The following is a 14567-nucleotide window of genomic DNA, read 5'->3' on the forward strand; positions in this document are numbered from 1 at the left end:
CACACACTTGTGGTATTCGTACCATGGTACAAAAATCTTGAAATGAGTGCCATACCAATAATTGTCTTCATTAAAGATAGCCTTGAAATTATTTTCTTGTCAAAGCTATTTCAAGGCTATCTTTAATGAAGACTATTATTGGTATGGCACTCATTTCAAGATTTTTGTACCATGGTACGAATACCACAAGTGTGTCCCCCATATTAAGGAATATCAAGTACGGAGTTTTACCCTCGGTTTTACCTAACATGAATATTCATTAAGAAGGCAATGGTTAAGCTACAAACACAATGTAAGCGGAACGGCAAATTTGACAGACAATATATGGGCTAACTGTCAAATTTCCCGTTTCCGTTGCCGTTACGCTGACCTTGTGTTTGGGGCAGGAGGGTGAAACGCCTGTCATCCGCGGTACAATGTTGCCGTAATCTGGAAAAGTGACGTAACAGCCATTTTACAACATGCATGTTTCCCATTTTTCTGTTAAAGAGCTCGATGAGTAGTACTCGTTAACACCATTTTTGGAAAATGGCATATACGTCACTTTTTCAGATTACGGCAGAATGGCACTCTACTCAACATCGTTTTTGGTACTTCTGTTTTTGATACCCAGTTTCTGGGTACATAGTATTGCTTTTTACATTGAAATTTTTCGTTTCGTCACTGAAACCATTGACACTTGTCTTCAGCGACTGCTTCCGCGATAGAGCATTTGCACATTTCATTCACTCATACATCTATATTGCTGTCAAAATGTGCATTTGACAACTAAATTTTCAGCTAAAAGCTCTATTTTTTTACACCGGTGCACTCACACAACCAATCGACATCAGTTGTCAAAAAATCAGAAGTACCAACTTGACCACTATCTCCTTGTCGCCGAGTCTAGCGCTGAGTGCTCGGCGCAGAAACCCAAAGGTGGGAATAAAATTTTGGGGCTTATGCGCAATATACCTGAATTCAGCGCTCATTTTGGGTGATTGGTTCGTACGCAGTTATGTAGTGCTATAATTATCGGCAATAGGGCACTGCACGGAAACATCTCTTTCTCTTTCGTTTCTCATAAATTTTGACGCTTACATGGCCTTGTTGTTTTTAAATTTCTTTGCAGCGAGAAAGAGACAAAGCAGTCCGTGCAGTGCCCTATTAACTTCTCCTGGCGAAAACAGGCGAAAACTTGCAATTAGTTGAGGTACATCAACCCTTTTGTGTTTGTATGGCTTATTTATGTCGAAAATAGTTTTGTTATCATGAATCAAACGAAATTAAAACAAAAACATTCTACTCCTATTGAATAAATTGTGGGTATACCTACGCCTATAGACGTATTAGCCTTCACTTCAGTCCCCTGGTTTGGGGCTTTAATGCTAGAAAATCGAAAATCATTGTTTTGGTTTATTAAAGCCGTAATCATATGATACGCGAGAAATAAATTAATTTAAATAATGTTTTGTTTTTCCCTTCGTTCGGGACGCAGTTTAAGCCCGCCGCGAAGAATAAACAAAAACAAAATTGTGCTTAATGTTTTGTGCGTGATACTCAGGGCTGCCATATATACAGATTTATCTGTATTATACAGATTTTTTAACGTCAATACAGACTTGATACAGATTACAGATTTTATACAGATTTTTCAAAACAATACAGATTTGTACAGATTTTTTGTTATTTTAAATGTTATCGTCCCAATAAAAATCACATAAGGTTTGCTGGAAAACTATCACTCCTGTCTTCGATAGTTCACCACATGTATTTGACTGACGGTGAATTGCCACGATTGCTTTGATTAAAATTTTGGTGGCTCTCCGTTGTGGTTCATATAAAGTCTACTGCGATGCTTTCATAACTATTAGATGTTGCCTTTCCATAATTGGTCGGGGTTCTACCAAACCACACCAAGTAGCTTTTTGGCTGCCTTGTGATATTTATTTTGTTCGAACAAGGAAAAGGGAAGCCATTTCGTATCATTTGTTGCAGGGTATCCTAAGTTACGGGGTTGATGGATATCCGATCAAATAAATCTGCTAAACGAAAGCTTGGATAGAAAAACAAGTATTTTTTGTTGGCGCTTGGTGCGATTTGGCAGAGCCTCGGCCAATACAAACCCAGTACCATTTCCCTGCCACACATAAAAACCATAAATTGAGGTGTGACTGCTTCATGCGTACTTGGAAAACTCAGTTGAGTTTCAGATAGAGTTATGTATTTCTAATTAAATTGATTGAGTCTTAAAAAACGAACTCCAAATATATTTTAAAGAAGTTTCGAATATAAGAGTTTTTAAGACAGTTAAATGTTTCTTAAGGAAAATTCCGTCACCATACCAGCTCATGTATATCGAATTGACTGCTTAGTATCCATCAGTATTATTTGTGATAAATAATCATAGAATTATTGAACAAATTAAGATAATTCACAGGCACAAGGGAAAATGTTATTGTCATTGTAATATGTTTTTCTTTCATTATTTTACGCAATTGGTAAACAATAGAAGTAAATAGAAAGGTTTAAAACATATTTATGGACTGCATAAGAAATGTATTCCTACCTGTCTTATAAGCATCAGTTGATTGGGCATGCAAAAATGGCAAAATATGGTTACGTAATCGGGTTTAGTAATCGGTATTTGGACATTGACAAAAATCATTGTTTCCGAATTATAACATTTAACATTTAATGTCGGTGGAATATTGAAGAAGCTGAAAAAAATATCCGAAAAACATCACTTGTAGAATGATGATAAATTTTTTGTTGAGGTCGTATAATAATTGAGATGTAGAATTTAAAAGACGACATGAATTTCAGAAAAGATTGAGCTATTAAAATGAATTATAACAACCGAGAGAATTTAAGAGATGTGATGCTTCTACATAATTGCAAGGGATCCCCATTAAAAGATTCTCACGGATTTCTGTGATTTCTAATTTTATTTATCTGGTTTAAAAAATACTTAATGATAATGTTATCTAAGTATATCACATTACAATAATCAGAATCGATATTTTGCATAATTTATAAAAATAAAACTATTTTCCCCCAAATACAGACAATACAGATTTTTTACGATTCCCAATACAGATTTACGAAAAAATCATCTGACAGCCCTGGTGATACTTACTTTTCATCTTAAGTTACTTTTCTTTTGTTTGCCGGCTGGGAGTTGCGTGTGATGATTTTCCGAAACCTGATAAAAAATTCCGTAATATCTAAAAAACTTTTAAAACAAAATGTAAGTACATATCTATATCATACTCTAATTTTGTAAATAATAATTATAAGGTTTATCAATGTGTGCCATCACTTTTTGTTAACGTTAACACAGAAGCTTCTTCAAAAAGAAAAGCTTGTCACTAAAATATATGTGGACAAAGGGAAAACAGGTTCAATAATTGGTCAACATTAAAATCATCAGAAATAGGGTTAGAGACAAGCCAGCCCAGGACTGACAGTCTCTCTATTAACGATTTTAAAAAATGATATAGTTCTACAGTATAATGGACTGACCTAAGATAAAAACATATAAGGTACATTGCTGGAACGTCGAAAATTCAATAAACCATATGCATAAAATCATTTATTCTGCCTTCTGTCTATTATTTTCAAATTATTGATCCTATAATGCTGGGGAGCTCATTGGAGTTATTCGGAATCATTTCTCAAAGTAAAAATCCGGACAGGAAGGAAGAAGGTTTTTGCCATCTTACAACAATAGGCTGCCCGGTAGTGCTGGCAGATTTCTTGTACACGTTTTGAACAATCCAACAACATTTTTTGTAGACGTGCCAACTGCCAGCTACTTTATTCAGCAAAGGCTTTCGGCAACCTTCCAGACTATATGCAAACGTATTAAGTGGCCGTGATTGGCGTTAAACTAAAGCCGATAGGAGCAAAAAATAATAGTTTTCATATAATCATCTTTATATAAATTTCAAACACGATGCGGAAAACGGGGACGCAATCAATCGTGCCCATCTTCTGCATAGTTTTTTTTTTTTTTTTGTGTCTTTATTAAAGAGACTTTCAGCCCGAGGCTGGCTCGTCTCCGGACTTCTGCATAGTTGTTTGTTGTCCCAAAACGTCAGAAAAAACTATGATCCCAATAATTGGTCCCAATAATAATCAATTATTGATTGGATGAAGTTTGCGTTTTTCATACAACTGCGACCCACTCTAATATAGGGTCTAAGTATACTTTTTTTTGGGCTATTCCCTATAGGGAACAGGTTTTACCGGCACAATTCCAAAATCAATATGGCTATTTAATTTTGCCAATGTTTTTCAACGCTTACCTTATCTTATATGCACGTGCAATGTATTTCAAAGAAGTTTCTCTAACTGCCTATGTAAGGTATACCTATTATCTAAATTTTCGATAAATTAATTTCCGTTCAAAAAGTTCAATTCATCAGCATATGTTCGGACTGTTACCACAAGCCTCCGCAAGATGAAATATCTCAACCAGCAGGAGGCTATCAGTGTCGATGAAGAACTTTTCAACGAATTCAAATTTAGCGTCGATCAATTGATGGAGCTGGCTGGGCTCAGCTGCGCTCACGCTATCAACGATTGCTATGGATCCTCGCGGAGCAATATCAAGCGCAAAGTTCTGGTTTGTTGCGGTCCCGGCAATAACGGAGGTGATGGTCTGGTAGCTGCAAGACATCTGGTCTTGATGAACTTCGATGCCTACGTCTACTATCCCAAGCGTACCGAAAAAGATCTCTTTATCAACCTGCAGCATCAGTGTGAATCGATGGGAATCACGGTGAGCAAGGAGTGTCCCAGCTTGGATTGGGTTGAACAAGAGTTTGGACTAGTTGTGGATGCTCTGTTTGGGTTCAGCTTCAAACCTCCGGTGCGGGAGTCGTTTTCGCCGATTATGGATGTTCTCAAGCAGACCAGGGTTCCAGTTGTGAGGTACGGTTGAGATACCATTTCTGGAATGGTGTTGATTTACGTAATTTGTTGTTTTAGTATCGACATACCCAGCGGATGGCACGTGGAGGAAGGTCCCCAAGACGAATGCAGCCTTAAACCTGATTGCTTGATTTCCCTGACGGCTCCTAAGCTGTGCGCCAAAAAGCTGACCAATGCCAAACACTACCTTGGAGGGCGATTTGTTCCGCCTAAATTACAGGAAAAATACGCTATGGAGCTGCCTTTGTATGAGGGAAATCAACTTTTCGTAAAATTATATTAACTTGTTTAACGTGCTGTGTAATTATGTAGTCTGTTTTTATTAAATTCTGTTTATTAATCCTTGTTGTATTAAGTTGTAATTGTGGTGTCAGTTTTCCCTGTTCATCCTGAATCTCGGCATTGAGGATTCAATTTCTTGTGAGTTGTGAAAACTTCCATAATCCTGTCCGATAAGTCTGATGGTATTGCGCAGAAATGTATATTTTTATATAAATGTAGAATTTTTCCGCAATCAGTTCTACCTATTGCGACATTGCAAGGCCAACCATCAAGTACGTATGCAACTGCACAAGCTACCAGCTCTACGCACGATTTTCAAACTGGAGGAGGAGCAAATCGTCCTGGATCTTCGACGTCGATAACCGCGAATAACTGGTCAACACTGCGTCAGGAATCACTAGCTCCACCCAGTGCTTACTGCCGACCATCAGTTTAGTGGGGCGACTCGGAACCCAGCCGCTGCAGTCGTGTAATGTTAGCCATCCGTACCAGGTAACAAATAGCATAAGTAAAATTGTACCAGTAGGCCAGGTAATTTATTCGCAATATGATAATTGTGGGGTAGGATCCGTTCATCCACAAGCAAATACAATACACGCACAATCCTCCTTCACTCCTATCACCCTTTCTACGAATTTCCAACAACCCGATCAATACATTCCGCATTCAACATCTGGTGCTCAAGGTGCACCCGTTATGCAATTTGATTTCACTGCACCCACATCCACATCTCGTCAACTGGCAGCAAGGCACGTTATGCCGAAAGATTTAGCGTCGTTTAGTGGCAATCCGGAAGAGTAGCCTGTGTTTTTTAGCGCTTTCAACACCTCCACGGAGGCGTGTGGATACAGTGCCGTGGTAAATCTTCGGCGTTTGCAGCGGTGCCTCAGAGGGGGTGCATTGGAAGCAGTTCGCAGCCGATTATTGTGACGCAAACGCTACAACTGCTATACGGGCTTCAGAGAGTGCGTGAGGTTCCTGCACCGAAGGCGGAAAATTTGTGCACGGTGGTGGCATTTGATATGGCAGTGCAGAACTTCTGTGAGCATCTGGAGTCGGCAGGCCAAGTGCTACATCTATCAAACCCAGTGCTACTACAAGAGCTTGTAGATAAGTTGCCGGCAAATCAGGAACTAGACTGGGTGACGTTCAAGCGTCAGTTTTTGGTGGCAGATCTCCGAGTATTCAGCCGGTACATGGCAAATTCTGTTTCTGCGGCAGCCGAAGTCACCCTTACGTTAGATCCTAGAGGAGCCAAGCCCAAAAAGGAAGAGAAGCAGAAAGGGTTTGTGAATGCCCATGTATCTTCGTTCAGTGCACCGATCGCTGAGAAGCCAAAGGTGGAGTATTCGAATGTTCCTTCGAAGATCACTTGCTTGGTGTGCGGGGATCCAGATCATCGAGTGAAGGATTGCGGTGTTTTCAAGAAAATGGATCGAGATGATCGATGGAAAGCTGTCCATAGTCACTATTTGTGCCGAATCTGTCTTGGAAAGCCCGGGAGAAAGCCTTGTCGATCAGCAACGCGCTGTGACGTGCAAGGATGTCAAATGCGTCATCACCCACTATTACATGGTGGGTTAGGAAGTGCAACGACTGCAAGCAAACCAACAATTCAGAAAGAAGAGCGAAAGCCAGCATCAGAAGGTGTAAATGCTCACCATACGCAAAGTTCAACGTTGTTCCGAATGCTACCGGTGCGACTCTTCAGCGATGGACGTAGTATCGACACGCTAGCTTTCATCGATGAAGGCTCGTCCGTCATGCTTATCGAGAATAGCATTGCCGACGAATTGAAGGAGAAAGGCAGTTAGGCGTCTCTGCCTAACTTGGACAGGCATCATCAGCCGAGAAGAAGAAGGCTCTCGCCAAAAGGAGCTGAAGATTTCTGGAATCGGAGAAGGCAAACGATACCCACTGGAGGACGTCAGAACCGTTGATTCGCTTGCATTACCAGCACAAGCGCTTTGCTACAAACAACTAGCCAATCGTTTTGAACATTTGCGAAAGTTACCGGTCGTGGATTTCAAAATGAAAACTCCAGGGATTCTCATAGGAGCGAAAAATACTCACTCACATTCCGGGAGCGAAAGATCGCCGTGGTAGGAGACATCTTGGAAATGTTCCATCAGCTGGGAATGCGACACGAGGACTGATACAGTCAGCTATTTCTTTGGCCCGGAGAATCTGAAGTTTCTTTAAAGACCTTCGTTATCGACGTAGCAACCTTTGGTTCTACTAGTTCTCCATGCTCGGCGCAATATGTAAAGAACTTGAATGCGTCCGAACACGCGGAGAAATATCCGAGTGCAGCAGAGGCGATCGAGCGCCGACACTACGTTGACGATTATTTGCAAAGCTTTGACACCGAGGAAGAGGCATGTCGGGTTGTGGAAGAAGTTAAGCTGGTTCATCGGCGAGGTGGATTTACTATCCGGAACTGGCTCTCCAATGCAATCGCTAAAAATCGTTGACAATGGCGGTCTCGGCTGTGTGATGAGCCAGTTTGATCCCCTGGGACTTCTCTCGCACTTCATCATTCACGGACGTATCATTATCCAGGATATCTGGCGCACCAAAGCCGGGTGAGATGATTCAATCGATGAGTCAATGCTGAATCGGTGGCAGCTCTGGACGGCCAAGTTCAAGGAACTGGAAGAGTTGAGAATATCACGGGCTTATTTCCCGGGGTGACATCAGCGGACATTGAGGACCTACAGCTACACATCTTTGTCGACGGTAGCGAAACCGCCTATACATGCGTTGCCTACTTCAGGGCCACCATCAAAGGAAATATCCAATGTGCCCTCATTGGTGGAAAGGCGAAGGTAGCGCCTCTGAAAACGCTATCCATCCCGAGACTCGAACTACAGGCGGCTCTCATAGGATGTAGACTTGCGAAAACGCTCTGTAAAAGCCATAGTTTGCCGATATCAAGGCGAGTATTCTGGACAGACTCAAAAACGGTTCTCGCTTGGATCTACTCCGACCATCGTCGATATCGACAATTCGTCGCGTGCCGAAGAGTGGCGGATTCTCTCTAAATCTAATCCCGGAGAGTGGCGGTACGTTCCGTCGAAAACGAACGTTGCAGATGATGGAACGAAATGGGCTAACGGACCTAATCTGAAAGCCGACAGTCGTTGGTTCCAAGGACCGGAGTTCTTGTGGATGCCAGAAGAATTCTGGCCCAGACAAGCTGAATGCGAAGCAACAGATGCAGAAGCCAGACCCTGTCACGTGCACCTAGTTGAGCAAAACGATGCAGTCATCGATTGGAATCGCTTTTCAAAGTTTGAAAGACTTCGTCGAATGGTTGCTTATGTCCACCGTTTTATTGACAACTGTAGGCGTAAGGCGACGAAACAGCCGCTACAATCATCACATATAACACGCGATGAACTCAACACGGCAGAAAATTCCTTGTGGCGGTTGGTGCAACAAGCAGAGTTTCCAGAAGAAATACTCCAGCTTCGGAAAGCGAAGGAAGGACAAATGAAGAAACAAATTTGAACGAGTCGTCTCTCAAAGTCGTCTTATCAAATTATCGCCATTCCTCGACGAGCGTGATGTAGTCCGAATGGATACAAGATTATCCGGAGCAATCTTTTTTCCTAACGATACAAAATTCCCCATAATCCTCCCAAAAGGACATCGCCTTACCAACCTGATTGTCGAATGGTACCACCGGTTCTATCTGCATGGCAACCACGAAACTGTTATCAACGAGGTGCGCCAACGATTCCATGTTCCTTGTCTCAGATCGTTGCTGCGGAATCTATCCAGAAAGTGTATACAGTGTAGAGTTTCTAAAGCAAAACCGTTATGTCCCCGTGAAGTACCGCTCCCTGAAGCGCGACTACTTCGGTCCCATCAAAGTCAAAGTCGGACGATCTCTAGTGAAGTGGTGGGTGGCTTTGTTTACATGCCTCACCATTCGAGCCGTTCATTTGGAGGTTGTGCATTCTCTGTCTACCGAAGCGTGTAAGATGGTCATCCGACAGTTCGTTGTGCGACGAGGAGCACCTTTGGAGATTAGAAGCGACAACGGCACCAACTTCATCGGTGCCAGCCGGGAGTTGCAACAAAAAATCGAGGATATGAGCCATCAGCTGTTCGCAGTCTTCACCAACACAGCTACCAAGTGGATATTCAATCCACCATCAGCTCCCCACATGGGAGGGTCATGGGAGAGACTCGTAAGATCCATCAAAATCGCTTTTTCATCCATAACAACTTCCAGAAACCCAGATAACGAAACGTTATCACGTTGCTAGTCGAAGCGGAAGGGATAGTCAACTCAAGACCATTAACGTTCGTATCGCTGGAAGCAGAAACGCAGGAGGCGCTTACACCCAATCACTTTTTGTTATTGAGCTCGCAGGGTATTAGGGGCGTCGCGTGGAATAATTGGGAACCTGTTCAAAACTGTCCATAATCAAATAACATTCTTATTAACCCTTCAGCACGTGCGCGGTCCTGAAACGCCCGTGCAGGCTCGCTCGTATGAGGTTTTTTCGTTAGTGTTGTACACTAGTGGTTTAAGAGGTGGGGCGCTAGCACGCTTTGTTTCAAGTGGTACCCTACCATATAACTATGACTGGCACTGGCGCCACCAGTGACCATCGGAAAAAAATCTTTATAAAGCTCACTTTTCGTTGTTGGCCGTTAGCAAGGGAAAAGCATCATGTAACCGGTTAAATTTTCATTGAAAAAGTGAAGTTATGCAGATCATTACACCTATATTTGAGCCACATATTAAACAAGATACAATTTTATTGTAGATTTATTAGTAAAACAATGTTCCACATGCAGATACATCCTCGAAATCTATAGTATTGAAATAAATAAAACAGTATTGAAATAGAAGAGCAGTGCTAGTGACAACTCGGCCACGTAATATGCTGAAGACAATTAATCAACTACGTTCAAATAACAATGCTGAACCAAGGTGCTCCCCATGGACTCAGTCAAATATGTACTGTTGTTACTACTGACATCCGTATCATGTGTAGTTTTGAATTCCGCGCCAAGATTTTTTTATGTACAGGTTATCCGACTTCGTCAGTAGATGGGAATAACCAGCGCGGGGGGGAAACATACATTTTCAGTGCAAAACGTAAACAAACGAGCATAAATTCCATACAAAAATCCAAGATGGCTGAGTTGGGGATATTGACAAGTCGGATAACCTGTATACATAAAAAAAATCTTGTTCCGCGCTTTCCATATTAGTTGAAGCGACAAAAGAGTCTTGCTCGTTCAAATTTGAAGTTGAACGAGTAGCAATGAAATGTGAGAAGGCGTCGATATTATTCTCGCAATGTGTTGCAGCGGTTCGTTCCCAAACAGACGAACAGAGAGAAAATTTCCCTCAAAATTCTCTCTCATATTTTCTCCTTCGTTCACGTCGTAAACTTGAACGAACTGCGACGCCGCGCCATTTCGTTGCAAGGTTTGTTGCATCGCTTCGTCTTCTACATGTAGACGGGCAGAGACAAAAAAGCACGTGTTTTGATCCAAGGTTATCTTTTTGTGCATTGGAATGATACAAACACCAAACGCCTGAATACAAAAAGGATGGCTACCTATTAGCCTATAATTCAAATGTGTGGACTGGTTCAGAAACAAAATTGAACGTAGCTGTTGCAACAGCTCTGTTTTCTGCCAACCAGTGCACCTATGTTTTTGAACATAAGATCAAAATATAATCTTCATTAGTTTGCTTACCTGTGCAATGAACAGGTTGAACAGGCCGACCAGACGCCACTGGTATTACTCAACCCCCTATTCTATCCCGGACCGTCCAGAGTGTCTCAGGACTAATTGGCGATTGACAACGAATCTGATCAACCAGTTCTGGATTCGATAGGTGCGGAAGTATCTCCCAACCATTGCCAACAGAACGAAGTGGTACGGTGAATCGAAGGAACCGAACGTTGGAGATTTGGCTGTTGTCGTGGACACATCCTTCAGGAATGGATGGCTTCGTCGTCTGATTGTTTCGGTCGTGAAAGGGCGAGATGGGCAAAGCCGACAAGTGCTGATGCATACTTCAGCAGGAGTTCTACGACGACCTGTGACTAAGGTTGCCATCTTGGACGTCATGAAGCCGAACGATTATGGAGTTGGAGGTAACGCAGCACCATCGGAATCGCTGGAGACGCATTACGGGTTGTGGGATGTTGAGAGCGACCATACGCCACTATCTCACGATATCGCACATCCCTGCACGTCTCAACAAGACGTCATAGCTGTCGGCTAGCTGTCAGTGCTTGTCATTTGGATTTCCGTTTGTATTTCTCCCACCATTCTTCACCAACACGAAAAAGGCAAAGCTAGACGAGTTTTTTCGTAACTTTATATTTTTTCTAATATTATATTGTCATCCTGAGAATTTAAAGTGAATTAAGGTTACTAGGAGACCAATTTTTGAGCTCGCATTAACCTAAAACGGCGTGCTTCAGAAAGTATCCGAAAACGTTCCAACTCATTGCCGGAACATCAGTCGTTTCCTCAATATTGCACGCAAGTTCATCTGCGCAACTTGCAAAGGTGCGTAAACGGGTTCCATTGAAATCGACGGTTTTGTTTTCCATAAGCGGAGCAGGCGATTTGATAATCAATAAATTAGAACCCAATAAGAAACAAATTTGATCGGTCGGAGTTTTCTTCTTTAAATACGCCCTACTACCCCATCAGTACATCGACGGAACCAAGAAACAGGATAATACTTCGAAAAGCCGGAGCAGCATCAGTGCGAAATACTTTGGTGGATTGGAACTGATGGACGTCCGTTGGCAAACTCTTCAGAAATAACCGCCAAGGGAGCCAAGTTCATACGGTGTGAAGACAAAAATGGGTCGCGTGATAGCATCATACTCCCTCATTTGGACAGCGAGGAAACTATTAACACGGCGAGGAAGTATAAAAAAATTCCCCTCCCCGTGGCAAAAACACATCGTTAGCACTGCAGTGGAATATGATTATTATTTATTTATTCAGACTAAGGCCGAAGTGGCCTGTGCGGTATATAAGAGTCTTCTCCATTCGGCTCGGTCCATGGCTACACGTCGCCAACCACGCAGTCTACGGAGGGTCCGCAAGTCATCTTCCACCTGATCGATCCACCTTGCTCGCTGCGCACCTCGCCTTCTTGTGCCCGTCGGATCGTTGTCGAGAACCATTTTCACCGGGTTACTGTCCGACATTCTGGCTACGTGCCCGGCCCACCGCAGTCGTCCGATTTTCGCGGTGTGAACGATGGATGGTTCTCCCAACAGCTGATGCAACTCGTGGTTCATTCGCCTCCTCCACGTACCGTCCGCCATCTGCACCCCACCATAGATGGTACGCAGCACTTTCCTTTCGAAAACTCCAAGTGCGCGTTGGTTCTCCACGAGCATCGTCCAGGTCTCGTGTCCGTAGAGGACTATCGGTCTAATGAGCGTTTTGTAGATTGTCAGTTTGGTACGGCGGCGAACTCTATTCGATCGGAGCGTCTTGCGGAGTCCAAAGTACGTACGATTTCCAGCCACTATGCGTCTCCAAATTTCTCTGCTGGTGTCATTTTCGGCAGTCGGCAGTGAGCCCAAGTACACAAATTCTTCTACAACCTCGATTTCGTCACCACCGATGCCAACTCGCGGTGGGTGGCTCACATTGTCTTCTCTTGAACCTCTTCCTATCATGTACTTCGTCTTCGACGTGTTGATGACTAATCCGATCCGCTTGGCTTCCCTCTTCAGTCTGATGTAGGCTTCCTCCATCTTCTCAAAGTTACGTGCCATGATATCAATGTCGTCGGCGAAGCCAAATAGCTGGATGGACTTATTGAAAATTGTACCACTCGTGTTAATCCCTGCTCTTCGTATTACCAAAGCGATGTTGAATAGCAGACACGAAAGACCATCACCTTGCCGTAACCCTCTGCGGGTTTCGAAGGGACTCGAGAATGCCCCTGAAACTCGAACTACGCACATCACCCGATCCATCGTCGCTTTGATCAACCGTGTCAGTTTATCCGGAAAACCGTGTTCGTGCATTAGCTGCCATAGCTGGTCCCGATCGATTGTATCATATGCGGCTTTGAAGTCGATGAATAAATGATGTGTGGGCACGTTGTATTCGCGGCATTTCTGCAGTACTTGGCGAATGGCGAACACCTGGTCCGCGGTGGAGCGTTCGCCCATAAAACCCGCCTGGTACTGCCCCACGAACTCCCTTACAGTTGGTGCTTTTTCCTCCGGAAAATCGTGTTTTGTCTGTTCCGCGCCTGTTTATATCGTGCCTCGTTCGCCCTCGTGCGGTGTTGCAGCAATCTCGCCCATGCTGCATTCTTCTCTTCCACTAACTGCTCACATTCGCCGTCATACCAGTCGTTTCTCTGATCCGGGGGCACCGTGCCAAGTGCAGCGGTTGCGGTGCTACCAATGGCGGATCGAATATCTCTCCAGCCATCTTCAAGAGACGCTGCGCCTAGCTGCTCTTCCGTTGGAAGTGCCACTTCCAGCTGCTGCGCGTATTCTTGGGCTAGTCTACAGTCTTGTAGCCGCCCAATGTTAAGCCGCGGCGTCCGACTTCGACGCGTGTTGTACACCGTCGAAAGTTTTGAGCGCAGGCATACTACAACGAGGTAGTGGTCGGATTCAATATTCGCACTGCGGTAAGTGCGGACGTTCGTGATGTCGGAGAAGAATTTACCGTCGATTAGAACGTGGTCGATTTGGTTTTCCGTTTCTTGGTTAGGTGATCTCCATGTGGCCTTGTGGATATTTTTGCGGGGAAAGAAGGTGCTTCGGACTACCATTCTGCGGGAGGCTGCGAAGTTTATGCATCGTTGGCCGTTGTCATTCGATACGGTGTGCAGACTATCCGGTCCGATGACCGGTCTATACATTTCCTCCCTTCCTACTTGTGCGTTCATGTCACCGATGACGATTTTGACGTCCCGCAGTGGACATCCATCGTATGTCTGCTCCAGCTGTGCGTAGAACGCTTCTTTCTCGTCGTCGGGTCTCCCTTCGTGTGGGCAGTGCACGTTGATGATGCTATAGTTGAAGAAACGGCCTTTTATCCTCAGCTTGCACATCCTTGCGTTGATTGGCTACCACCCAATCACGCGTTGGCGCATCTTACCCAGCACTATGATGCCGGTTCCCAGCTCGTTAGTGGTGCCACAGCTTTGGTAGAAGGTAGCCGCTCGATGCCCGCTTTTCCACACTTTTTGTTCTGTCCAGCAAATCTCCTGCAGCGCCACGACGTCGAAGTGAAATTTCCTTTCCCACTAACCGTCGTCAGCATTTATGTATCAACCACGGACTGCAATAAACTTGAGGAGCGGCTGTGCAAACTCCTTCATCAACTCC

At 43.8% G+C, this 14567-nt stretch overlaps 2 protein-coding genes across 2 annotated transcripts in view; both read left to right on the forward strand.

Annotated features, from left to right (window-relative positions):
* Positions 1 to 3107: 3107 nt before the first annotated feature.
* The window catches only part of LOC134224903 (saccharopine dehydrogenase-like oxidoreductase), a 106655-nt gene continuing 95195 nt past the window's right edge, over positions 3108 to 14567 (forward strand). The window contains exon 1 of the mRNA XM_062704559.1: positions 3108 to 3229. The gene's annotated coding sequence lies outside the window, so the exon portion shown is untranslated. The remainder of the gene's footprint in view (positions 3230 to 14567) is intronic.
* LOC134224915 (NAD(P)H-hydrate epimerase) lies at positions 3114 to 5279 on the forward strand. The gene is made up of 3 exons (XM_062704572.1): positions 3114 to 3229; positions 4397 to 4917; positions 4975 to 5279. The coding sequence occupies exons 1-3, from the start codon at positions 3170 to 3172 to the stop codon at positions 5198 to 5200; spliced, it is 807 nt and encodes a 268-aa protein (XP_062560556.1). The 5' UTR covers positions 3114 to 3169; the 3' UTR covers positions 5201 to 5279.

This window comes from Armigeres subalbatus, chromosome 1, assembly GCF_024139115.2.
Source record: "Armigeres subalbatus isolate Guangzhou_Male chromosome 1, GZ_Asu_2, whole genome shotgun sequence".
Taxonomy (NCBI): domain Eukaryota; kingdom Metazoa; phylum Arthropoda; class Insecta; order Diptera; family Culicidae; genus Armigeres; species Armigeres subalbatus.

Excerpts from the sequence above, each read along its gene's own strand:
- LOC134224915 (XM_062704572.1), top strand. The coding sequence starts at position 3,170 with ATGATTTTCCGAAACCTGATAAAAAATTCCGTAATATCTAAAAAACTT. Across the intron at positions 3,230-4,396 it reads AAAAACTTTTAAAACAAAAT|TTCAATTCATCAGCATATGT; the intron begins GTAAGTACATAT and ends CCGTTCAAAAAG. Across the intron at positions 4,918-4,974 it reads ACCAGGGTTCCAGTTGTGAG|TATCGACATACCCAGCGGAT; the intron begins GTACGGTTGAGA and ends TTGTTGTTTTAG.